The sequence below is a fragment of the Halichoerus grypus genome, chromosome 4 (assembly GCF_964656455.1).
Source record: "Halichoerus grypus chromosome 4, mHalGry1.hap1.1, whole genome shotgun sequence".
NCBI classification, from domain to species: Eukaryota; Metazoa; Chordata; class Mammalia; order Carnivora; family Phocidae; genus Halichoerus; species Halichoerus grypus.
In genome coordinates, this window is record NC_135715.1 from 184,727,130 (window position 1) to 184,754,481 (window position 27,352).

A 27,352-nucleotide genomic window follows, 5' to 3' on the forward strand; every position below is an offset into this window, starting at 1 on the left:
CTCATGGTTCGTCTCCCCCAAAGAGCATGTGATTCTTAATGATTATTAATGATTAAAAAATCAAACACCATGTCAGAGTGAAAAGCTGAAATAAATGTCTTTGAAGAATACAATCAAGAATATGGTCAAGAACCAAATATTGTTAGATAGTTGATGAGGAAAGAGATACTTGTATTTGGGCCTGAGTTGGCTCTTAGGGATATGATGGACTGGTCAGCAGGTGAACAAGAGGGGAAGGGAGAAAGAAAGAGGCAAGGACCTCCCTCTTTGGGGTGCACTCCATATCTGGCATCGGGCTGGGTGCTTTGGATTTATCTCATGTCATCCATCCACGAGTCGGTGAGGGGGGCATGATCATTATTTCCATTTTGGAGTTGAAACTGAGGCCAAAAGAGATGAAGACATTTGCCCAAGGTAAAAGAGAACAGGTTTTAAACCCAGACCTGTCTAATCACAGACTCTCTGCTTTTGGTCCCAGTGGCAGGGTTTGTCAGTTAGGGCAGTAGTGGGATTAGCAAAATCTCAGCCAGGGGGTGAGGACAGGGTTGTGCATTGTCCAAATATTCTCAGATGCTTAGATGCCCCGGTGGGCCCATTTCTTTCTAAGTGTCCCCTCAAGGGCTGCCTAGTGAGTTGCTGGCCCAATGGGGGAAAGGACCCAACGTTTAGGGACCTTTGCCAGGTGAACAAGAAATGCCTCATCATCTTGCCTTTATAAATTATGAAGAAGAGGTGCCTGGGGATTAATGAGAAACCTTTGACCTCTCTTTAAAAGTAAACTCGGGGCGCCTGGGTGGCTCAGTCAGTTAAGCGGCTGCCTTCGGCTCAGGTCATGATCCCAGGGTCCTGGGATCGAGTCCCGCATCGGGCTCCCTGCTCTGCGGGGAGCCTGCTTCTCCCTCTCCCTCTGCCTGCTTCTCTGCCTACTTGTGTTCTCTCTCTATCTCTCTGTCAAATAAATAAATAAAATCTTAAAAAAATAAAAAATAAAAAATAAAAAAAATAAAAGTAAACTCAATTTCCAAGTTTATTACAACGATTTACTGGAAATATATAAGAAATCTAAAAATACGCGAAATATAAATAAAAATTTTAAAGAAGTCTACCAATAGTCACGTGATTTCTACTAAGCTACCAAATAATGATATGTACCTTCTAACGAGGTTCACTGTCCATCCTTCCTGGAGCAGGTATGAAGAAATGCGCGAGAACTAGACTGGGGAAGGTCAGCAGATGCCACCACGGCCAGAGCAGACGCAAGGTCTCTAAGCTGTCTAGGGTCAGTTTCTCCTTTCATAAGAAGAGTCGTGTACTGCTCACCGGCGTTTGGGAGATTCAGGAGACCTGGGGCCAGCATGGCGAAGCCCATGTTCCAGCCAAATCTCAACAGTCTTGCAAAAACGGTGCCAGCTCTTCTGTAGCTTTTCTTGTAGGCATGTTCATTAACAAAACATTCACAGTTAATAAGAACAAGATGTTTGGAGTGCCTGGGTGGTTCAGTCTGTTGAGCCTCCGACTCCTGATTTCAGCTCAGGTCATGATCTCAGGGTCCTGGGATGAGCCCTGTGTGGGCTCCATGCTCAGTGGGGAGTCTGCTTGAGATTCTTTCCCTCTGCACCTCCCCCCAGCTTGCGCCTGAGTGCACCCTCTGTCTCAAAAGAAATAAGAACGATGTTTAAAACAGTATTTATAGACTTCAAGGTTTTCAAAATAGAGATAAATATGTAACAATAACTATGTATGAATAACTATATATGAATATATGACTTGATTTAAGATGAGATAATACCAGAATAGTTGCAACCACTTCACAAATATTTGGGGGATACCTCTTAGCTCAGCTTCCTTCAAGCTATTTCTGTCATGTGAAACAATTGTATTTACTGCTGCACTGATGCTCCTTCCCTCTGCATATATATTTTCCTTTCAATATTTGGATTAGTGGTGTATATACTTTTGAGCCTTTTCACAAATGATCATTAACATTGTTCTATGTTATTTTTTCACATATTCTTTTATTGGCTGCAAAGTATTCCATCATCTAAATGTGCCATAATTATTTAATTAGTCCCAACTTTCAAACCCTTAGGTCAGTTCTGATTTTTCATTGTCATAATTAACCTATGACATTCTTATATCAAAATGTTACAGGATTTCTTCTCCTTTACTGCCCACGGTTCTTGGTCATGCTGTTTAGAAGAACGAAGAGGTAGACCAGACAGACGAACAGTGGTCGGCAGCAAAGCAAAGCTTATTGAGTGATAGTAAAGTTTATTGAGCGATAGTACAAAACTCCTGAAGAGGGAGGGGACCTGAGAGGGTTGCCGATTTGGCATTTAGATCTAGGTATTTTTGTTTTTGTTTTTGTTTAATGATTTTATTTATTTATTTGACAGAGAGAGAGAGCGAGTGCGAGCACAAGCAAGGGGAGCTGCAGAGGGAGAGGGAGCGGGCTCCCTGCTGAGCAAGGAACCCAATGTGGGGCTCGAGCCCAGGACCCTGGGATCATGACCTGAGCTGAAGGCAGATGCTTAACCGACTGAGCCACCCAGGTGCCCCAAGATCTAGGGGTTTTTATGCGCTCTTTGTTGTAGGCTGTTTTAATCTGATTAACCCTCTGTGTGCCAGTCATCCAATCAGGTTTTTGTCATCTACCTATCATGTGGGAAAGGGTAGAGGGCTCCTTCCGGGGTGGTGTAAAATCCTTTTAAGGGTGGTTTCCTCTTGCGGGGGGGGGGGGGCTTTTCCCTGCCTGCCTGTCTTTCAACTATCCTTCATGTTATAAGCATTTCTAATAAATTCCTGAGGATAAATTCTTAACAAGTAGAATGTTTGGATCAAAAAGTAGGAATGAACTTAAGGTTTTTGATGAGTATTGCCAAACCAATGCACGCCCTTCTCAGTGATTATTAAGGGCTTTTATTTTTCCTTGTCCTTACCAATACTAGGCTTTGTCACTTAAAAAAAAACCCAAAAACACAAAAACACAACTTAACCACTCTGAGAGACAGTAGGTGGTAGAGAATATCTAATATAATTTTCTATTTTATTTAGTATATGGAGCATAATTGCGTCTTGACGAGGCTAAGTAGTGATCCTGACTTCTGCGCTCTGCTCTGTAGAGGGGATCTGCTGACCTGTAACATAAAAGTCATACTTGAAGAAAGCTTTGTGCCTCAGAACAAACCCTGTGTTTATGAGTTAGAAGTAAGGAGGCTTGGGTTCCGGTTCTAACCAGTCATCTTTCCTTAGGCAAGTGTTATATTCTCAGTAATTTACTTTAAATACCTCAGAGAGCCAGTAGGATGCTTATCTGTGTGCAAGTTATCTTGAGTCTTTGCCCTGAGGATCCTTCCTCTAGAGGCCACTATTGCAAGCACTTCAAATATTGCCTACTAAATCAGTACCGGAGGGTTAATTAATTAGTCTAATGAATGTCGGAAATAATTTTTCACTGATGAAATGAGTAACATGCAAGATACGAGACAAGTAAGATTGTAGATGTGTTTCTCTGCCTTTTTAAAAATTTATTTTATTTTATTTTAATTGCAGTATCGTTAGTGCACAGTGTTATATTAGTTTCAGGAATACGGTATCAGTATCGTGATTCGACAGTTGTGTACATCTCCCTGACTTTTTTTGAACAACGTAAGAAATCAGCTCGGTAACAACATTGCTGGAGTAGTGCCCTGTCTAGAACTCCGTTTGTTCCAGAATCCTCCACTAGCCCAAGGATTTTGTGGCTTGATCTGGCTAGAAGAGTAGCTGATTATGTCATTGTAATATAGGCGCACCTGCCCCAGAGAGAAACTTTCCAGTGAAGGTTCCCGCAGTGTGCCCAAGTGCACGGCGAGGAGGGGACTCCGTTGAGCTTCCAGAAATGTAGTATGGACTCTTGTGGTGCCTGCTTGCTGTGCCTTACTTGGGGCAGAATTCAACCCAAGACTTGCTTTCATTGTAACATACCTCCGGCGGTTTGGTCGTAGCGAGAGATAACCCACCACTTCTAACTTAACCTCTTGGAAACTTTTTGCTCTTCTGTATGAGTTGTAAGAGGCGGACTAAATTATTTCTGACTTTCCAATTAGTTCTAAAAGTTCTAGATCATGTGATATAAAGAACATAGCATTAGATTCAGATTGCCTGGCATCTTTATTCAATAGAAAAGAAATATTTATCATATTTAATGTTAATTTCAATGATGTCTAATAGAAAGGGAAGAAAAAGGGAAATTGAAGTATAGAGCGATTAAATAGCAAAGTTCTGCCTCTCTCCAGAATTCGTGCTCTTTCTAGTGATGCCCCTGTGTATCATATAGATACAGTAACAGATAATTCTGCTAGGGACTAAATTGTGTCCCCCTAAGATTCCTATGTCGAAGCACTAGCCCCCAGGGTGACTATATTTGGAGATAGGGGCTTTGAATAGGTCATTAAGGTTAAATGAGGTCATAAAGGTGGGGCCCTAATTCAATATGACCAGTGTCCTTATAAGAAGAGACAGACATCAGGGGTGCACATGCACAGAGGAAAAGCCATGTGAGAGGCTTCATTGAGAAGGTGGCCATCTGCCAGCCCAGGAGAGAGGCCTCCTGGACACCAAACCTGTCGACAGCTTGATCTTGAACTTCCAGCTTCCAGAACTGTGAATAAATAGATTCTGTTGGTTCAGCCCTTAGTCTTTTGTTATGGCAGCCCTAGGGACTAAAATGCCCTCACCTCTGTGGAGATGGGGTAGAAAGATGTTTGAGAGGACAATTTTGGTGAGGCTCCTGCTCAGGAAAATCAAAAGTGGCAGGTTAACGGATTTGCTGAAAGGAATCAGCTACCACAATTTTGAGACTTTAGGGTTTTGTAACTTACATATTCTATAGCGATCAGCACAAAACCTATATGAAAAGTAACCCTTTAAAGGACCTACCTTCTGTTGGGCAGGGTGCTAGGTAGGATGGTATAAAAAGTCTCCACGGCCCTGAGAGTTCAGTTATCTTTCGGATATCAGGGAAGGGGAGAAGGGTGGGAGAAGGGCCTCAGGAGACGACAGGACACAGGGAGGCATCTCTACAAGGAGAGGAACGCTGGCTGAAGCCCAGGCCTGCAAGCAGGGAGAAAGGAGTGAGGAACCATGAGGTGGTCTGGCAGTTCAAAGCCTGTGGGGGAAGGGTTCCAGAACAACACCAAGAAGGGCCTAGGGGGTGCCTGGGTGTCTCAGTTGGTTAAGCGTCTGCCTTCGGCTCGGGTCATGATCCCGGGATCCTGGAATCGAGCCCTGAGACGGGCTCCCTGCTCAGCGGGAAGCCTGCTTCTCCCTCTCCCTTTCCCTGCTACTCCGCCTGCTTGTGCTTTCTCTGTCAAATAAATAAATAAATAAATAAATAAATAAATAAATAATCTTAAAAAAAAAAAAAAAGAAGGGTCTAGGGACAGGGGCAAAGAGCTGGTAGGTAACAGGGCAGTGGCCCAAAAAGGCATACCCAGGACCTGTGAGGACCCCAGGGAGCGATGGGTGGGTGGGGACGGGGGAGAGGAAACTGTAAACAAGGGGAGGGCCCACAGCAAGTTTCACTTGCTTAACAATGTTGCCTTGGGCCGAGCCTTCCTGACCATAATTGTAACCTTACAAGGTGATGCTAGCGAGAATGGAAGCCAACCAGTTTCTCTGCACTGTCCCCTTACCCATCTCTTCCCCTGTAGCCCTCATCTCAGTGTGGAAAGAATCTGGTTTGCTTGTCAAGTTGGTGGAGGCTTTGTCATCTCAGTTAACTACCCAGTTCCATGACAGGTTGAAGAGCGTGAGATAAATTGGATAAGCTTCAGGGGGCTCCTCAGCCGGGCCAGGAGTTGACACTGCTGTGAAATCAACATAGAACTTACATGCAGTCCATAACCATGGAAATGAGGTTTGCTCCTGATAAACCAACGGGCTCACAGAAGTCAAACGGACTAGCGGCAGATCCATGACCAAGAAGTGTCCTGTGTAATGACACTTACATGCATCAGACAAAGCATAATGGTGCTTTCCCTGGTGCTGGCCATGTAACTGTCTTTCTCTGTGAGGAAAGTATCCACGCATCGTGTCTGCCCTGTAGGCAGGAACGAAGGCAGAGAGTGGAGCGAGTTAGAGAATGCCTATGCTCAGAGACCCTCAAGAGACAGATAGCCATTTGGGTCTGCGTGATTTTAACATCAATTGACTTGATAGATTTTTAAGATTCCTTCCAGCACTTTGGTTTTGTGACCCTAATCTCTGAGGAGAATGTTCACTGATGCACAGACCTCATTTCTAATGTGATGTGACACCAGATTGCAAAGTTACATATGATGTTGGACGCATAGCCTTATGTGCCTACTGCAGTGATCTTTCCAAAATCCCAGACCAAACTGTAGCTGTTGGTATTGGACTCAGTTTTAATTCCTATCCCCTTCTATTCAATCACAGGTAATCTTTAGATGGTGGAAGATCTCTCTGAGGAGTGAGTATCGATCAACAAAACCTGGAGAAGCCAAAGAGTCTCATGAAGAGTTCCTAGAGAACTCCCATCTTCAAGGTAAGGAAGGGAGCACGTTATGTACTTACTGCTCAGTTCCCTTTAATTAGTGATAGATTTTGTCGCAGAAATATCCAGCATATCATCATTTGAAATATTGATATGTTATTATGTACTTCAAGACAGAAAATTGTTAACATATCCCAAAATTTCTCTTGGGAAAGATCTCCAAGTGTTTAAGATTCCAGGTTGATGTGTCGATTCCATTAATAATCTTAAATTGCATAAATTTAATTTTTTCTTATAACATTTAATTAAAATGACTTTCCTTCAGTTAAAAATAAATTAAAAGGTTATTTGAAAACATAATCAAATTCTCAAATCCGTGAACTCTCATGCATTTGGGCAAAATTGCTACCTTTTCTTTTTCTATTTTTTTTTAAAAGATTTTATTTGTTCATTTGTCAGAGAGAGAGAGAGAGCACAAGCAGGGGGAGTGGCAGGCAGAGGGAGGAGAAGCAGGCTCCCCGCTGAGCAAGGAGCCTGACCCGGGGCTCGATCCCAGGACCCTGGGATCATGACCTGAGCCGAAGGCAGATGCTCAACTGACTGAGCCACCCAGGCGCCCCCATTTCTTTTTAATATCAAGGTTTGCTCAGAAGTAGCCTTAATCAGGTAGTACATGGGCTAAATACAAATTGCCCTCCAGTCTCCCCTGTGCTTTTTGCTTTCACAATATCAAAATTTCAAATAAAAAGCAGGGGTGCCTGGGTGACTCAGTCGGTGAAGTAGCTGCCGTGGGGGGGGGCCCGCTTCTCCCTCTGCCTGCCGCTCCCCCAGCTTGTGCTCTCTCTCTCTGACAAATAAATAAATAAAATCTTTAAAAATAAAAAATAAGTGATGCCTGGGTGGCTCAGTTGTTAAGCATCTGCCTTCGGCTCAGGTCATGGTCCCAGGGTCCTGGGATCGAGCCCCACATTGGGCTCCCTGCTCTGCGGGGAGCCTGCTTCTCCCTCTCCCACTCCCCCGCTTGTGTTCCCTCTCTCACTGTGTCTCTCTCTGTCAAATAAATAAATAAAATCTTTAATAAATAAATAAATAAAATTAAAAAAGAATAAAAAGCAAACAATGGTTTTTAACAAACTCCCATGTACCTATCACCTGGCTTCAATGAGACTCAAAATGTGGCCAAAATCTCTACACCAAGCCACTGTTCCCACTGGATTAGTTGGAAGCAAATCTCAGTTGTTACATTGCTTCATGCTAAACTACTTCAGTATGTGTCTCTTAAAAGGATTTTCTTTAACTAAACTCCTTAATAATTATTATTTTTTTTTTTTAAAGATTTTATTTATTTATTTATTTGAGAGAGAGAGACTGAGAGAGAGAGCACATGAGAGGGGGGAGGGTCGGGAGGGTCAGAGGGAGAAGCAGACTCCCCGCCGAGCAGGGAGCCCGATGCAGGACTCGATCCAGGGACTCCAGGATCATGACCTGAGCCGAAGGCAGCCGCTCAACCAACTGAGCCACCCAGGCGCCCAACTCCTTAATAATTATTTACCTTGAGTATAAAAATTGAAAACTAGAAGCTATGTTAGAAATTTTTATTTTATTAGGAGTTAATATCAAATACTTTTATATATGCGTTCTCATTTTATTGTTACAATATCCTTCTGAAATAACCAATATTATCCCCATTTCACAAGTGAGGTTCAGGATGGATGTGACTTTCCAGGGTTCCACAGCTAATTACGGACATTGCCAGGACTAAGCACTGAGAGTGGAAAAATCAAGTACGTTAATCTTATTCTCAAAGACACATTCTGGGTGGATCTTTGATAATCAACACTCTTAAAAGACATTCTGTTGTTTAAATTATAGCATGTAATAGTTTTTTTAAGGCAGAGAGTAGGTTTGGTTTGGTTGTGCTTCCTTAAACAGTTGGAAGTCTAGATTGATTGCCTTCAATTCCTGATATTGCATACATCTTATTTCGTTAACCTCTTTATAGCAAGTACTTATAAAATGCATTAGTGGTTTAAAAACAACCATGTTGGGGAAAGACTGTCCACTTTTCATTGAATAAAAATCAGTCCAGGCACTCCTTACTTATTTAATTGTAAAATAGACATGTTTCTGCACAGTTATGAAGTAAACTGCTGTAGGGGAGCCTGGTTGGCTCAGTCAGTGGAGTGGGTGACTCTTGATCTTGGGGTGACTCTATATCACGTTGGGTATTGAGATTACTTACAAATAAAATCTTAAAAATAAAGTAAACTGCTATATAACACATTTCATTTTCATGTCAGGATCCATTTTACTTTCTAAGCATTGTGGTAACTACCACAAAGCTTATGTCTAAGTGATAAATATTCATTGACAGACCATGTGATTTTCTAATTGACTTCCACAAAACCTGGCAAGGAACATTGGCCTTGCTTGTGTTCTGAGTACACTTTCTTGCTTGCCCCAGACACCTCCCACACCCCTGCCCCCTGCTAGGATATAGGGGTGGGGGTGGGGCAACAGTGGCTTGGGGATAACACTTGTGGGAGTCCTGATCCTGAGAAAATAGGCAATAAAGTGGGACTTTTTAAAATTGTAGTTTGAGGGGCGCCTGGGTGGCTCAGTCATTTAAGCGTCTACCTTCCGTTCAGGTCATAATCTCTGAGTCCTGGGATCGAGCCCCGCGTGGGGCTCTCTGCTCAGCAGGGAGTCTGCTTCTCCCTCTCCTCCTGTGCTCTCTCTCTCTTTTTTTTAAGATTTTATTTATTTATTTGAGAGAGAGAATGAGAGAGAGAGAGAGAGCATTAGAGGGGGGGAGGGTCAGAGGGAGAAGCAGACTCCCCGCTGAGCAGGGATCCCGATGTGGGACTTGATCCCGGGACTCCAGGATCATGACCTGAGCCGAAGGCAGTCGCTTAACCAACTGAGCCACCCAGGTGCCCCCGCCGTGCTCTCTTTCACTCTTGCTCTCTCTCACATAAACAAATAAAATCTTTAAAAAATAAAATAAAAGAAAATAAAAATAAAATTGCAGTGTGAGAGCTGCAGTCTCAGGACTGGCTGGTGGCCTCTAGCCAGGAGTAGCACTGATATACTGAATTAAATCACCTGGCAAGTTCAAACGCTCCTGTGTTTCACTTTCTAGATTTCCTACAGCATCCAGGTCTCTGGCAGAGGAGAAAACTCCAGACAACGATATTGTTTGGCCCCCTTCTCCTCCTTGGTCCTTAAGGGATCCCTCAGAAGGCGTCTCTACAGCAGAGCAGGGGTGCCCTGGGCCGAGAGAGGGACTCAGGGGTCAGTGGCCAGGATTTGAATCCCTGCTGCCTCTCCCCAGCTGTGTGTGACCACAGGCCGACCCTGACTCCCTCTGTGAGCCCACTTCCTCCTCATACCTGGGGGAAAAAACCGTTATTCCACGTGGTCGCTTGGGCATTCAGTGCCCTGACACATGAACAGTATTTAGCGCCGCACATAATACATAATCAACTCGTAATCACTATTTGCTGTTGTTAAGTATTGATGTTTGACTGGGTTTGATTTTGTCCCATTCCTCCTTATCGTATTCCCAAGATCCCCCCCAAAGTTTTTCTCATCTGAAGGTCCTCTCCTACTCATATGGTGCACACTGGCGGTAGGTCTCTAGAATCTGGGTCACCCTTGGTGGCAGTCCTGGCAGAGGACCGGAACTGTGTTACTCTTGTTTCCTTGACTTCTCAGCAGCACTGAACTTGGAGGGGACATTTTCTTCCCCTGGCTTCCAGGAGCACCGAGCTCTTGGTTCTCCTCCTGCTTCACTGGCTCCTTCTGGGCTTCCTTGCTGGCTCCTCCTCTTCTCTCCAAATCTAAATGTTGGGGGCCAGGGGTTATCTCTAGTGCCTGTTCTCTTGTCTTTCTGTGCTTGACTCCTGGGGGATTGGATCCGGGCTCCGGCTTTAAATGCCACCATACACTGCAGTCCCAAATTGATATCTTCAGCTGGCCCATCTCCCCAGAAACCCCACACTCAGATATTTATCTGGCTGTTCCCTTGACATCTCCACTTGAGTTATTTCTAATAGGCTCTCAAATGCAGCATGTCCAAAAATAGCTCCTGATCTTCCCTCCTGCAAAAAAAACAAAACAAAACAAAAAAACGGCCTAAATCCCACAGATAGCCTTGCTCCCTTTCTTTCTCGAACACGCTAGATATAATCCATCAACAAAACCAGAATCTGAATGGTGGTTCGCAGCCTCCAAGATGGTTCCTAAAGATGCCCACCTCCCAACATTCACGCTCTTGTGTAATCCCCTCCCACACTGTACTCGGTCAGTGTGTGACCAGTGCAATCTGGCAGGAGTGATGGTGTGTTACTTTTGAGGTAAGGTTATAAATGACACTATGACGTCTGACTTTTCTCCTTTCCCCCTTTCTCTCATCACTTGCTCTGGGGGAAGCCGCTGCTGTGCCTCGAGGCAGTCCTGTGGAGAGGCCCGTGTGATGAGGAACTGAGGCCTTCCATAGGCCGCCATATGCATGAGCTTTCTTGAATGTGGGCCCTAGAGCCTCTGTCAAGGCCTCAGATGATGCAGACCCACATAACATCTTTACTGAACCTCAGGAGAGACAGACTCTGAGCCAGAACCACCCACTCCCACATTTCTGAACCTCAGAAACTGTGTGAGACAATAAATGTTTGTTGTTTTAAGCTAGTAAATTTGGGGATCATTTGTTATGCAACAGTAGATAACTAATACAGAACGCTTCTCACCAGTTCCAACTCTGGTCCAACCAACAACAACCTCTCACCAGATTATTGAATTAGCCTTCTAACTGGTCTCACTTTTTCTGCCCTTGCCCCACAATAGTGTGTTCTCATCACAGTAGCCAGAATCAGCCCTTCAAGACATATATCAGGTCACATTGTCTGCTTTAAGCCCTTCACTGGCTTCCTATCTCACGTAGAGTAAAAATCCAAGTCTTGTAGTGATCTTCAGCCACTTTCCCCTCTTGCCTACTCTACTTCAGGCAGACTGGCCTCCTTGGTGTTTCTTGAACAAACCAAGCATGCTCCCACCTCAGGGCCTTTGCACTTGCTATTCCCTTTGTTAAGAATGTATTTTCCCAGATGTCCCCATGATTTGCTTTTCATTCAGGTCTCTGCTGAAACTGCCTTATTAGAGAGTGTTTCTCTGACCATCATATAAAAAAATCACCCCCTCCTTCCTTACCCTGGAAGACCGGATCTCCCATAACGCTTTTCACCACATGATATAGTCTATGTTATTTGTTCACTTATTGTCTGTCTCCATCGCTAGAATGTAAGCTCCATTATGGTAACGACTTTGCTTTGCTTACCAATGGGTCTTTGGCACCCACCTAGAGCAATGCCTGGTACATAGCTCCGTAAATAGTTTTATGAATTATTTGAGAGAACTCTTAGGGAGTGGGACAAGGTAAATTCTAAAACAGATCCTTCTAAATTATAAGTCTGGTCCTAACAGAGTTCAGGTTTCTGATCAATGGTTTATTCCAGAGGGGGAAAAAACCTTACACCAAGTCTGGTCACACTACCAGACTGATACTTTGAAGATGGTTTTTCAAACACAGGGACCACTTCTTATTAATCCTTCCATTTTCAAGATCAGATACCTGGTAGGCACTTAGTATGTTTGTTAAAATGAATGAAAATACATTTTCTGATGCAGGAATATTGTTTAAAATAACAAATAAAATCACTGTACTCAAATTATATTTTCATGGCTCTAAATTCATATAAGAGCACAGGGAGTAAATTCTAGAACTTCCTAGTATTTTTATACTTAGGGTAGTTATAAGCAGCTCTAGAGGAATACATCATATAAATCTGCACGAGTGTGCTAGGTCTGCCATAACAGAACACTACAGACGGGACGACTGAAACACCGGGAACGGACCTTCTCACAGTACTGGAGGCTCGTTCAGGTTCAAGGTGCTGACAAGGTTGGTTTCTTTTGAGGCCTCTCCCCTTGGCTTGCAGATGGCCACCCCACTCTGTCCTCACAGGACCTGTCCTCTGGTGTCTCTCCAGGTGTCCAAATTTCCTCCTCTTCTAAGAATACCAGTCAGAGGGCACCTGGGTGGCTCAGTTGGTTGGGCAACTGCCTTCGGCTCAGGTCATGATCCTGGAGTCCCAGGATCGAGTCCCGCATCGGGCTCCCTGTTCAGCAGGGAGTCTGCTTCTCCCTCTGACCCTTCCCCCTCTAATGTTCTCTCTCTCTTTCATTCTCTCTCAAATAAATAAATAAAATCTTAAAAAAAAAAAAAAGAATACCAGTCAGAATGGATTAGCGCCCACCCATATGACCAATTTAACCTAATCACCCCTTTAAAGGTCCTTTCTCCATGGGGGGCCTGGCTGGCTCTGTTGGTAGAGCATGTGACTCTTGATCTCAGGTTCATGAGTTCAAGCCCCACATTGGGCGTGGGGCCTGCCTTCAAAAATAAATATATAAAGGTCCTTTCTCCCAGTGCAGTCACACTCAGAGGTTCTGGGGTTTAGGACTTCAGCATATGGATTTGGGGGAGGTCGGGAGGGCATAGTTCAGCCCATAGCAAAATACAAACTTTCCATGTAGGGGAATCCCTGTAATCTTAGAAACAGAGTGTATCATTACTACATTAGTAATTAATGATTGTAGTGGTTTCCTAATGCTCCTGTAACAAACTACCACAAATGTAGCAGCTTAAATAATAACAATTTATGGTCTTACATTTCTTTTTTTTTTCTGTTGTCATGAATAAATAGGTACTTTTATTATTTATAGTAATTGTAAAGCTGCATAGATCAGTGCCTTGCCTATTGTCTTATATTTCTGGAGTTCAGAAGTCTCATCTTGCTAAATTCAAGATGTGGGTAGGACTGCCTTCGTTCTGGATGCTCTAGGGGAGACTCTGTTTCCTTGCCCCTTCCAGCTTCTAGAGGAGCCTGCATCCCTTGGCTTCTGGCCTCTTCCTCCATCTTCCAAACCCGTGATGATGGCATGTCCAACCTTTCTTGCTCTGATACGGTTTCTGTGGTCACATCTTCTCTGACTCTGCCCCTCTTGCCTCCTCCTTTCCTTCCCAAGGACCCTTGTGATTACATTGGGCCCACCCAGTTAATCTGATCATCTCCCTATTTCAAGATCTTTAATCACACCTGCAAAGGCCCTTTTCCTATGTAAGGTCACATACTCTGGAGATTAGATATAGGGCATCTTTGGCAGGGGCATTATCCTGCCTACCACAGCGATAGGTGTCAAAATCAAAAACGTGGCTGAATTTTTCCCCCCAGATTTGCTTTTTTTTTTTTTTTTTTTTTTTTTTAAGTATTCTCTATACCCAACATGGGGCTGAAAGTCACAACCCAGAGATCAAGAGTCAGGCACTCCACTGACTGAACCAGCCAGGTGCCTGTAGATTTGTATTTTTAAAAGACAAAATTCATATGTTTATTTAAAAAGCCATTCATACTTACATACATGGGAAACTATTAGCAGGCAGTTGAGTGTTGCTTAATACAGATTATTTCTATTCAAATCTTGGCTTCAAATGCACTACGTATGTGACCTTGGGCAAATGATTTAGCCTGTTTTTTTTTTAAGTAATCTCTACACCCAATGTGGGGCTTGAACTCACAACCTCGAGATCAAGAGCCGCATGCTCCACCGACTGAGCCAACCAGGAGGCCCTAATTTTGTCTCTTTGGATATGTTTCCTCAACTGTTGATAATGGGAATAATAACAGCATTTAGCTCATAGGGTCCTTAGGAAGAGTAATTGAATGAAGTGCTTAGAATTTGCCTAACACCTACAAACTAGCTAGTATAGTTTTTAAAATTTTTAAAGTGAAAATTCCCTCTCTCTTCCTCCAACCTCTACTCCCCAGAGATAACCACTATAAATAGCTTCCTTTGCATTTGAATTCTTTCTGTTTGGGACTGTGCATGTTTGTTTACAAAAATAGAATCTTTAATTCTTTAATTTGTTTTTGCACTTAACTATATTGTGAACATTTTTTTCTGTTAGCATACCTAAAGAAGTACCTCGTCCTTTTCCAAGACTGTGTGGTGTTTCATGGTAGAAATATACAATCCTCCATTGATGGGCATTTTCAGAAGGCTTTGGGCACATTCTGGGGCATATTTATCTTTGCACACTTATGTGAGAATATTAGTAACATAGATTCCTAGTCATGGAATTACTAGGACCAAAGAAATGTACATTATAAATTTTTGATAGAGTATTTTAAGTATCTTACTTTATTATTGAATCTGTAGTTCAAGGCTCACTTGACCAGCGATGGTATTTCTGTTAGCTAGCTTGAGTAGCCCGGCCATGGGACGGATGCACTGCAAATGCCATCTATAATTTATTTGACCTTTATGATTATGCTATTTTGAAAGAATTTTAAATTGGGCAATTTACATTATTTCAACGTTTCTTCATAAAATGAGACTTCATTAATATTTTGGTGTCACCGTATTTTAATTTTGAGTAATCCAAAATTTACATAAAATGCCAATCACTTCAATGTCCTCACAAACCGCCCTCCAAAAAACTGCTGTATTAATTATATCCCATCCGACAGGATATGGTTTTCTTGCAACTTTGCCATCACTAATTAGATATTACTATTCTTTTTCATCTTTTCCAGTCAGATGGTGAAAATAGTGTCATATTTAATTAGCATTTTCCTGATAACTAGTAAGTTGAGCATCCTGTCATGTTTAATTACCATTTATATCCTTTCTGTAATTTGCCTGTTTGTATTCTTTGTCCACTTGTCTAGGAAGTTTAATTTTTTTTTTTTCCTCTGAGACCTTTAAAAATCTGAGGAAACATCTATGGATTTTTTCCCCTAAGTTAAAGAAATAGGAATTACCAGAAAATTAGCTATTGGAAATATTTGTTAAAATTGAGTTTAAAGCAAAACTGTGCCTATATAAACTCAGTTGAAAGTGCTGATTCATGAGTTGAGGTTGAATCCAACCTAAAAATAAGTTGTTTTCCAACTTAAGTCCACTTTAAAGTTGATTGCTTTGATCTTTGAATGAGTTATAAGTGGTGGCTAAGGATTTAGGCCAGTCCACAAAAATCCCTGTGATAAAACCAAATGACTTCAACAACCATATCTTCTGAACCAAATGACAAAGGTTTTTTTATTTCTGCTACTGCTTGTAAAAGGAAGCATGGGTGATATAATTTAGATGTCAAAGAATTGAAATTTTCTTGACATTTAGATGATTTATGAGGAAAACGGGACTGCATGTTTGAAATGGGGGACTATAAGGGAAAATTGATAATACCAATCAATACTAATAATCTTGAAATACTGGCCTGAGTGCTAGATCCTAGAGATATTGGTACACGAGAAATAAGAGAGTGGGAAACAACTGGGGCGCCTGGGTGGCTCAGTCGTTAAGTATCTGCCTTCGGCTCAGGTCGTGATCCCAGGGTCCTGGAATCGAGCCCCGCATTGGGCTCCCTGCTTAGCCGGGAGCCTGCTTCTCCCTCTCCCACTCCCCCTGCTTGTGTTCCCTCTCTTGCGGTGTCTCTCTCTGTCAAATAAATAAATAAAATCTTAAAAAAAAAAAAAAATGAGAGTGGGAAACAACTGGCTTTTCCTTGTTCCCAAATCTGCATCAGCCCCATGCCATGGATCCATGATCCATTTTCTCTGGGTCCCTTCTTCCCTTAGCCTGTATCTCAGCCTTTGACCTACGACTTTATTTTCTTAGGCCTGCCCACCACCTCTTAGTCTACCTCCCTCCTTCTCTCTGCCCTCTTGAATCAGCTGCTCCTTGACTTCAGCCTGGATTTCTAGTTTCTGCCCACCTGTGGTAGGGACCTGTGGGTGAAGGAAGGGTGGGAGAATGTTGGAGACAGCACTTCGAGGAAGTGTGGGAGCCTGGCTCTGGGCTACAGAGCAGGGAAGGCAGATCTCAGCAAGACTCTTCTTGTATTTTATCATTTTCTCATTAACTAATTTTCTGAGATTAAAAAAAATTAATACACACACGTAGTAAATACAAAAATTAAATCAGTTTAAAGAGGTTTTAGAAAAAAAGTAAGTCTCCCTCTGGCCCCATGTTCCCAGTTCCTGTGACAACCATCATGAACAGTTTTCTTGTATATCCTTCCAGAAATGGTCTATGCATTTATACAAAATATGTTAACAAACAAAAAAGAATCTTATACATTGTGTCCTATACCTTGCTCTTTAAAAGCTTTAAAATTTGGGGCGCCTGGGTGGTTCAGTCGGTTAAGCAGCTGCCTTCGGCTCAGGCCATGATCCCAGGGTCCTGGGATCGAGCCCCACATTGGGTTCCTTGCTCAGCGGGGAGTCTGCTTGTCCCTCTCCCTCTGCCTGCCGCTCCCCCCTGCTTGTGCTCTCTCTCTGTGTCAAATAAATAAAATAAGAGAAAATAAAATAAAATAAGATAAATTAAATAAACAAATATAAAAGTTTGAAAATTCAGAAATATCTTAAACCTACAAAAAAGAAGATAATATTATACCCAATACTAACAAAAGATGTTAACAGTTGTCACTTTTACTTCATTTTATCCAAATTATCAAATGTGTTCGTGTCCTTTGCCCAGAATACCCTCTTCTTTTGGTGGCTGTAGTGTCCGTAATGCTGTTCTCTTGTTTCTTCCTTGATAATGGTAATTTGTGCTTTCTCCCTTTTTTTTGTGACCCCTTGCTAGGGGTTGATTCATCTTATTATTTTTTTCATAGACCTTTTAGCTCTGTTAATTTTCTCTATTTTTATTTACTTATTGTTATTATTGATTTCTGTTCTTTTTAAAAAAAATTTTTTTTTATTAATAGATAATGTATTATTTGTTTCAGGGAAACGGGTCTGTGGTTCATGAGTCTTACACAGTTCACAGCACTCACCACGGCACATGCCCTCCCCAGTGCCCGTCACCCAGCCACCCCATCCCTCCCACCCCCCTCCCCTCCAGCAACCCTCAGTTTGTTTCCTGAGATTAAGAGTCTCTTATGGTTTGTCTCCCTCTCTGGTTTCGTCTTGTTTCATTTTTCCCTCCCTTTCCCCTATGATCCTCTGCCTTGTTTCTCAAATTCCTCATATCAGTGAGATCATATGATAGTTGTCTTTCTCTGATTGACTTATTTCACTTATCATAATACCCTCTAGTTCTATCCACGTTGTTGCAAATGGCAAGACTTCATTTTTTTGATGGCTGCATAATATTCCATTGTGTATATATACCACATCTTCTTTATCCATTCATCTGTTGATGGACATCTAGGCTCTTTCCATAGTTTGGCTATTGTGGACATTGCTGCTGTAAACATTGGGGTGCACGTACCCCTTCGGATCACTACATTTGTATCTTTGGGGTAAATACCCAGTAGTGCAATTGCTGGGTCATACGGTAGCTCTATTTTCAACTTTCTGAGGAACCTCCATACTGCTTTCCAGAGTGGCTGCACCAGCTTGCATTCCCACCAACAGTGTAGGAGGGTTCCCCTTTCTCCGCATCCTCGCCAACATCTGTCGTTTCCTGACTTGTTCATTTTAGCCATTCTGACTGGTGTGAGGTGGTATCTCACTGAGGTTTTGATTTGGATTTCCCTGATGCCAAGCAATGTTGAGCACTTTTTCATGTGTCTGTTGGCCATTTGGATGTCTTCTTTGCAGAAATGTCTGTTCATGTCTTCTGCCTATTTCTTGATTGGATTATTTGTTCTTTGGGTGCTGAGTTTGATAAATTCTTTATAGATTTTGGATACTAGCCCTTTATCTGATACGTCATTTGCAAATATCTTTTCCCATTCTGCCAGTTGTCTTTTGGTTTTGTTGACTGTTTCCTTTGCTGTGCAAAAACTTTTTATCTTTTTTTTTTTTTAAGATTTTATTTATTTATTTGACAGAGAGAGAGAGACACTGAGAGAGGGAACACAAGCAGGGGGAGTGGGAGAGGGAGAAGCAGGCCTCCCGCCGAGCAGGGAGCCCGATGTGGGGCTCGATCCCAGGACCCTGGGATCATGACCTGAGCCAAAGGCAGATGCCTAATGACTGAGCCACCCAGGCACCCCAAAAGCTTTTTATCTTGATGAAATCCTAATAGTTCATTTTTGCCCTTGCTTCCCTTGCCTTGGCGATGTTTCTAGGAAGAAGTTGCTGTGGCTGAGGTGGAAGAGGTTGCTGCCTGTGTTCTCCTCAAGGATTTTGATGGATTCCTGTCTCACATTTAGGTCTTTCATCCATTTTGAGTCTATTTTTGTGTGTGGTGTAAGGAAATGGTCCAGTTTCATTCTTCTGCATGTGGCTGTCCAATTTTCCCAACACCATTTGTTGAAGAGACTGTCTTTTTTCCATAGGACATTCTTTCCTGCTTTGTCAAAGATTAGTTGACCATTTAGTTGAGGGTCCATTTCTGGGCTCTCTATTCTGTTCCATGATCTATGTGTCTGTTTTTGTGCCAGTACCATACTGTCTTGATGATGACAGCTTTGTAGTAGAGCTTGAAGTCTGGAATTGTGATGCCACCAGCTTTGCTTTTCTTTTTCAACATTCCTCTGGCTACTCGGGGTCTTTTCTGGTTCCATACAAATTTTAGGATTATTTGTTCCATTTCTTTGAAAAAAGTGGATGGTATTTTGATAGGGATTGCATTAAATGTGTAGATTGCTCTAGGTAGGATTGACATCTTCACAATATTTGTTCTTCCAATCCATGAGCATGGAACGTTTTTCCATTTGTTTGTGTCTTCCTTGATTTCTTTCATGAGTATTCTGTAGTTTTTGGAGTACAGATCCTTTGCCTCTTTGGTTAGATTTATTCCTAGGTATCTTATGGTTTTGGGTGCAATTGTAAATGGCATCGACTCCTTAATTTCTGTTTCTTCTGTCTTGCTGTTGGTGTATAGTGATTCTGTTCTTACTTTTATTATTTCCTTCCTACTACTTCCCTTAGGTCTGATTTGTTGTTCTTTTCTTAGCTTCTTGAGATGGAGGCTTAAATCATTGTTTTCATTTTCCCCCTAAATTTTCTTTAAGTGTAGCTTTACTAGTTTTCATTTTTTGTTCTTTTTAAAGAATTCCTTTTTTTTTTTTTTTTAAGATTTTATTTATTTGTTAGAGAGAGAGAGCACAAGCAGGGGGAGCAGCAGGCAGAGGGAGAAACAGGCTCCCCACTGAGCAGGGAGCCCGATGTGGGACTCGATCTCAGGACCCTGGAGTGGTGACCTGAGCTGAAGGCAGAGGCTTAACCAACTGAGCCACCCAGGTGTCCCGCTTTATTAGTTTTGGTAAGTTGTACCTTTATTCTCATTCAGTTTAAAATATCTCTTAATTTCCATTTTGATTTCTTCTTCGACCCTTAGATTATTTAGAAAGATTTTGTTTAATTTCCAGGTAGTTGGGGATTTTTTGGTTACTTTTTTTTCTTGATTTCTAGCTGATATCATGTGATCATGTTATCTAAATGGTTTTAATTTTGTTGTCATCCTTTCTCAGGGCCATATTAATTTCCCCTTTATCATCCCGGTTTCATTATACATGCTGCTGAAGTGAGCACCATATTTACTTAACATCTTTTTTTTTCAAGATTGTATTTATTTGAGAGAGAGAGAGAGAGAGAGAGATTGAGAGAATGAGTGGGAGGAGGGGCAAATGGAGAAGCAGACTCCCTGTGGAGCAAGGAGCCCAATGTGGGACTGGATCCCAGGACTCTGGGATCATGACCTGAGCTGAAGGCAGATGCTTAACAGACTGAGCCACCCATGTGCCCCCCTGTTGAGATTTTAATTGGAATTGGACTCAATTTCTAGGTTTTTGAGGTGAGAATTGTCATCCTTTGGTCTTCTCAAAATCAGCATGGTGTATCTCCCCATCAATTTAGGTCTTCTTTTATGTGTTTCAATAAAGTCTTAATGTTTTCTTCATATAGGTTTTATTTGACCTTTCAACATTTTTTACTCAAATTCTTCCCAGGTACTTTATGATTATTTTGTAGCTAAGAATAGAATCATGTAAAAAAAATAATTTTAATGCTAAGTTTTTTTTTTTTTTAAGATCTTATTTAGAGAGAGAGAGAGAGAGAGCAGGGGAGGGGCAGAGGGAGAGAGAGAATCTCAAGCAGACTCTGCACCGAGTATAGAGCCCAGCACAGGGCTCAATCTCCTGACCCTGAGATCATGACCTGAGCCGAAATCAAGAGTTGAATGCTTAAGCGACTGAGCCACCTGGTGCCTCTAAGTTATAAAGAGTAAAATTTAAAAAGATTAAAATTCAATTTTAAGATTATATAAAAGTTGCGTGTTTCCAAATTCAAAACTGTAAAACAATTACATTCAGAGGCTTGGTTTCATCCCAGTCTGCTCCACCCTTTCCTTCCCTTGCCCTGGGCTAAGCACTTGTATTTGTTATGTGCCCTTTCAGTGATTCTCTCTGCCATATAAACAAACTCGTATATATATATTTGTATTCCCTTACCCCTTATACAAATGGTAGAGTTCTATCCCGACTGTTCACAGCTTACTTTTCCACCAGTAGATCCTGGAGATCACTTCATGTCTTTAAAGATCTTCCTCTTCCTCTTCTTCTTCCTCCCCCTCCTCCTACTCCTCTTCTTCCTCCTTCTTTTTTTTTTTTCTCAGAAGTGCATAGTATTTCTTTGTGTGAATGCACCAGAAAATCGCAGTGATGAAAATTTGGGTTCTTTGCAATTTTGTGGTAATACAAATAATGCCAAAATGAATAACCTTGTGCATGGGTCATTTCCTATTTAGTCAATATATGTTTGTGAGATTACTGGGTCAAAAGACAAATGCCTATTAAGTCATTGTTGCTGGTGTATAGAGAAGTGATGCTGATCATTTTTCAGTAGAATTTCTTGACTCATATGTTGATATTTAGATCATCTGCAATATTGACAGTTTGTCCTTGCTTTCTAACCCCAAAGTATTTTTATGTCTTTTACTTACTTATTTTTTTTTTTAAAGATTTTATTTATTTATTTGACAGAGAGGGACACAGCGAGAGAGGGAACACAAGCAGGGGGAATGGGGGAGGGAGAAGCAGGCTTCCCGCAGAGCAGGGAGTCCAATGCGGGGCTCGATCCCAGGACCCCGGGATCATGACCTGAGCCGAAGGCAGACGCTTAACGACTGAGCCACCCAGGCGCCCCTACTTACTTATTTTTTGATCTCTAAAACAATGCTGAATAGAAACGGTAATGAGAGTGAGCATTCTAATCATGCCTGACATGAAAGATCATACACCATCATGGTTAGGAGGGGCACAGTGGAGCATACTGCTTAGTTCAATCCTGGTTCTCACTGTGTGACTTTGGGCAAGCCACTTAACCCTATTTCCCATCTTTCTCTCTTTAAGAGGGGAATAATAATAGTACCCATCTCATAGAGTTATTGTGAGAACCAAATGATTATATATATGATTTATATGCACTATATGTGTGTGTGTGTGTATACATATATATTAGAGGTATACCTGGCAAATATTGGCTACTGTTGTTATTATTATTATTATTATTAAGTAAGCTCTACACCCAACATGGGGCTTGAACTCATGACCCTGAGACCTGGAGTCACATGCTCTACTGACTGAGACAGCTAGGTGCCTTGTTATTGTTATTATTATTGCTACTGTTATTAGGATTCTGGTAACTAGCCTATATCAGATAATCAGATTAAAAAAGTTCCCTTTTATTATCAATTTTCTAAGAGTTTTTATTCATAAATAGGTGTTAGAATTTTATGAAATAATTTTCCTATATTTTTGAGATGATCATTTTTTCCCCCTATTTGTTAATATGGCAAACTTTATTAAACAGTCTTCCAAAGTTATTCCATCCTTGGATTATCTCAGGATTAACTGTAGTGGTCACAATTTATCTATGTTTTTGATATGTTGATTGATTCAATTTCCTAACATTGTATTTAGAATTTGTGCCATATACATTCCTTTTTTTTTTTTTTTTTTAAGATTTTATTTATTTGACAGAGAGAGACACAGCGAGAGAGGGAACACAAGCAGGGGGAGTGGGAGAGGGAGAAGCAGGCTTACTGCCGAGCAGAGAGCCCGATGTGGGGCTCGATCCCAGGACCCTGGGATCATGACCTGAGCCGAAGGCAGGGGCTTAACAACTGAGCCACCACCTGGGCGCCCCAGCCATGTACATTCCTAACTGATTTTTCACATGCAACTTTGCTTTTGCCTACTGTCATTGCTAGTTTGAGCAGCCTCATAATTTAATTTGGAGTTTCCTTCTGTTTCTATTTTTTGGAAAAAATTGCATAAAATATGGCTTGTCTGTTCTCTAAGAGTTTATAAAGTTCACGTGTAAAGCAGTGTAAATCTGAAGCTTTACCTGAGGTTTTCCTTTTTAATCTGATCAGTGGATTCAATTTATTTACTGGTTATAGTCTCTCAGGTTTTCTTTTTCTTCTTGAGTCAGAACTGGTAAGTTCTATATTTCTGAAGGATTGTCCAATAGGTCTAATTGTAAGTTAGTTAGCGTAACAATTTTTTTTAAAAGATTTTATTTATTTGAGAGAAAGAGAGAACACGAGCAAGGTGAGGGGCAGAGGGAGAAGCAGACTCACCACCGAGCAGGGCATGACCTGAGCCGAAGGCAGACGCTTAACTGACTGAGCCACCCAGGCATCCCAGTGTAACAATTTTTGTCAGTCCCTGTTGTAGTTAGTTATATTCTTTTTTTATTTCTTATAGGACTGAGTTATGCTTTTGTCCTTTTTTTCTTATTTGTTCTTGGAAGTTTATATATTTTATTAATCTTTTTAAAAATCAACCCTTCTGTTTCCCTGATCACCTCCATTGTTTCTTTTCTATTTTATTAATATTTGCTCTTATCTTTATATTTTCTTCTAATTGAGGGAGGTAACCATTTTTTTTTTTAATTTGGGTGCACTAATATTTGATCTTTGTCTTTCTACAACAATGTCCATTGAATAACTTTTTTTTTAATAACTCTTTTTAATAGTGTTACTCAAATATTCTATAATTTCACTTCTGTGTGATGTAACGAGTATTGATAGAAGGGTTATAAAATCTCCCACTGCAGTGGAGGGTTATCATTTTTTCTTCATAATTCTGTCAGTGTTTGCTCTGTGTGTTTTGTTTGGGATATAGTAGTTTATTTATTTATTTTTATTTATTTATTTATTATTATTATTTTTTATTTTTTAAAGATTTTATTTATTTATTTGACAGAGAGACACTGAGAGAGGGAACACAAGCAGGGGGAGTGGGAGAGGGAGAAGCAGGCTTCCCGCTGAGCAGGGAGCCGGATGCAGGGCTTGACCCCAGGACCCTGGCCTGAGCCAAAGGCAGAGGCTTAACGACTGAGCCACCCAGGCGCCCGAGAGGACGAAACTTTAGCAGACTCCTCGCTGCTCTCAGAGAATGATACGATAGTGGACTTGATCTTGAGACCCTGAGATCATGACCTGAGCCAAAACAAAGAGTCGGAGGCTTAAGGGACTTCGCCATCCAGAGGCCCCAGGGGTATAGCAGTTTAGAAGTAGTAAATCATCCCGGTGAATTATTCCTTAGTGGTTCTTCCTTACCTCCATTGGAGAGTTTTACTTTAACGTATGCTTTGTCTGGTAATATAACTGTATCAGCTTTCTTTTGGTTTGAATTGATCTATGTTTCTCCGTTCTATTACTTTTGCTTCTCCATATCATTACTTTTAAATATGTCTCTTATAAATAGTATAGGCACTGGGAGTTATACGAAAACAATGGATCGTGGGTCACCACATCAAAAACCGATGATGTACTGTATGGTGACTAACATAACACAATAAAATTTTTAAAAAGTAGTATAGGCAGAATTATGTGTTATTTATCTGAGAGTCTTCTAACTGGCATGATTATGACATCTAGGGGACAGAGACCATCTTAGAGTGACCCTGAGGGTGATAGCCACATCCTAAGAATGTGGAACAGAAAGTTAAAAGGACCCGGGTTCATTAATGACATAATGGAGCTTCTGCACCAGCCTTTACTGCCCATCTCCACACACTAACTGAGGAAAAATGAACCCCTATTTGTTTAAGTCACCTTAAAATGAGTTTTCTGTTTCATTCAGCTGTGAACCAATCTCCAACTGATTATAGTGCAACCATTTTTGAAGTTATCCTTATATTTCTTTTTCTTCCTTTCTCTTTCTCTTCCTTCCTCCCCTGTCCCTCCCTCCCTTCCTTCCTTTGTGCTGTCCCTTAAAATTTTAGTAAGTTTAGTTTAACTTGACTTATAAAAATCTAATATTTATCAGTATTTCTATCTGCCTCTTGAATATCAAGCACCTTAGAATATTTACATTCTAAACCTCTGCCTTAAATTGTGATTGTGGAATGGTGTTTTGATTTGCCTTGTTTGACAACTCTGCCAGTTTGTTATTTTGAACATGTTTAATACAGTAGTAGTTGTTTAGATTTGCCCGGGTTTACTGCCATTTCTGTCTTCATCATTGCTTCTGAAATTCTATTCCTTCCTTCTATGTAAGTTTCTTTTTTTTCTTTTTTAAGATTTTGTTTATTTATTTGCCAGAGAGAGCACAAGCAGGGGAAGAGGCAAAGAGAGGGAGAGGCAGGCTCCCTGCCGAGCGGGGAGCCCGATTCAAGACTCCATCCCAGGGCCCTGGGATCATGACCTGAGCAGAAGGCAGATGCTTAACCGACTGAGCCACCCAGGAGTCCCATATGTAAATTTCTTTCTTCTTGCAGTATATCTTTAGTTGTTCAAAATCTCATCACATAGATCAGGTCCATAGGTAGATGGGGCACCTCAGGCGCATAATGCCTTAAGTGCAGCTCCTCAGGCATTGCTCCTCTGTATCTGAAGCCTGTGAATTAGACAAGTTTTCTGTCCCTCTCTACCCAACATGTAATGGTGGGTCAGGCATGAGACAACCACTATATACACTGGTCCACAGAAATTCTGAAATCCAGGAAGGCATAGGTTATCAGGTTTTTTTTTTAAATTGAAATTCAATTAATTAACATACAGTGTATTATTAGTTTCAGAGGTAGAGTTCAGTGAGATTATCAGTTTTTTTTTTTTTATTGTATGATTATTTTATTTTTTTATAAAAGTTTATTCTTAAATGTACAACAGGATCTAAGACAACACTTCATTCCAGCTATAGGTAGCAACAGATGCTATGACAGGGAATCCAGATGTTTAAACAGGAATGGAATTAAGGATCATCATTGCCTTGGGCACAAGGAACAGCTTACTTTTTGCCAGATTTCTTAATTCCACCCAGGGGTCCCTTCCCCGCGGCCTTCGCTTTTAGCTCCTTGAGTTTCTTCTGCTCCTCTTTCTGTTTCTGCTTGAATGCCTTATCTTCCTCGTCCATCCCCTTGGCCTGCTTCTTGGGCTGCTTCAGGGGCTTCTTCCTGCCACCTTCGCGGCCGGACATGGCGCCTGCCGCCCCTTCTCCAGACCCTGCCGCCGGAAGCGCGAGGTTATCAGTTCTTGATGAGAACTCAAGATCTGGTACTAATTCTTCATGGCTCTTGGTTTTACTTCCTGGACTCTTGGATCCATCCTGAGTCATCCTCCTTGTCCACAAAAGGAAACCCATCTTTGCAGGTTTAGTTTTCTCAGCCTATTTCCTGCCTGTAGGAGTTTGAGGGTCTGGAGTCTTTTTCCTTTTGCACCGCCTCTGACCCTTTCAGTTCTACTTGGCAGGCAGTGTTTCTACCTATAGAATTCTCTTAAAAACTTCATATGTTGTCTATAACTTTTTTGGGGTTCACTTCATCAAGCAAAACCACACCTATACACCTTTTTGAAATAAGCCCTTCTCTAACTTGGTTTCTGCTCTTGACTCCTGAGTGACAATACCCTTCAGCTTCTTGGAAGCTCTAAAATTTGACTGAATGGTTCTTAACAAAGCATTTTCCAACTGTGCCCTCAGCTTCATCTTCATACCATGTTTTCCTGAGATTGTTCCGGATTTGATCTTTGCCTGGGAGCCATTTCTTAATTTTAGCATTGTTTGCCATCTGAGGAGGCAGAGAATATCCAAAACCAGCAAATCCTGGCAGCTTTTTAAGAAATTTTCTTTAACTTCTCTCTTTGCTCTCACATTTTACTTTAAGCAGCAAGAAGTCAGAGAGCATGTTCAACACCTCACTTGGAAATCTACGTAGCTGAATCACGTCACCTTAAGTCTATTTCTTACTTGGCATATCTCAGTAGGCAATAATGCTTCGGCCACTACCTGACAAGAATCGCCCATCCTCCAGTTTTTAATAATATTTTCTTCACTTTCCTTTAAGCCCTTGCCTGGGAAGCCTCCTCAGAGTCCACCAAGCTTCTATTAACAGCTATTTATTTACTTATTATACTATTTATTGAAAGCTCTTCAGCCTTGCCCTTAGCACCCTCCTCAAACTCATTCAAATTTTCCATACATTTTCCAATTTCAAAGATACTCCCACATCTTGGGTTTCCATTATGGCACCACAACACTTGCAAGTACTCAAATCCTTATTGTCTATTGTTGTGTAACAAATTACCCAGAAATTTAATGGCTTAAAACACTAGTAAATGTTGGGGCGCCTGGGTGGCTCAGTTGTTAAGCGTCTGCCTTCGGCTCAGGTCGTGGTCCCAGGGTCCTGGGATCGAGCCCCGCATCGGGCTCCCTGCTCGGCGGGAGGCCTGCTTCTCCCTCTCCCTCTCCCCCTGCTTGTGATCCCTCTCTTGCTGTGTCTTTGTCAAATAAATACATAAAATCTTTAAAAAAAAAAAAAAGACACTAGTAAATGTTTATTAATTCAAATGGTTTCTGTGGGTCTGGAATTTGGGAGCAGCTTAGCTCGG

The 27,352-nt window shown here is 41.5% G+C and overlaps 2 protein-coding genes across 3 annotated transcripts in view; one reads left to right on the top strand and one right to left on the bottom strand.

The window, feature by feature from the left end:
* The window catches only part of FBXO36 (F-box protein 36), a 129,554-nt gene that overhangs the window by 47,702 nt on the left and 54,500 nt on the right, over positions 1-27,352 (top strand). For both annotated transcript variants that reach the window (XM_078071421.1, XM_036071525.2), the window contains exon 2: positions 6,439-6,547. In XM_078071421.1, the coding sequence (XP_077927547.1) occupies positions 6,439-6,547 (109 nt within the window). The remainder of the gene's footprint in view (positions 1-6,438; positions 6,548-27,352) is intronic.
* LOC118522471 (translation machinery-associated protein 7) lies at positions 25,559-26,002 on the bottom strand. The gene has a single exon (XM_036071527.2). The coding sequence runs from the start codon at positions 25,941-25,943 to the stop codon at positions 25,755-25,757; it is 189 nt and encodes a 62-aa protein (XP_035927420.1). The 5' UTR covers positions 25,944-26,002; the 3' UTR covers positions 25,559-25,754.

Coding starts and splice junctions, on each gene's coding strand:
- LOC118522471 (XM_036071527.2), bottom strand. CDS start 25,943: ATGTCCGGCCGCGAAGGTGGCAGGAAGAAGCCCCTGAAGCAGCCCAAG.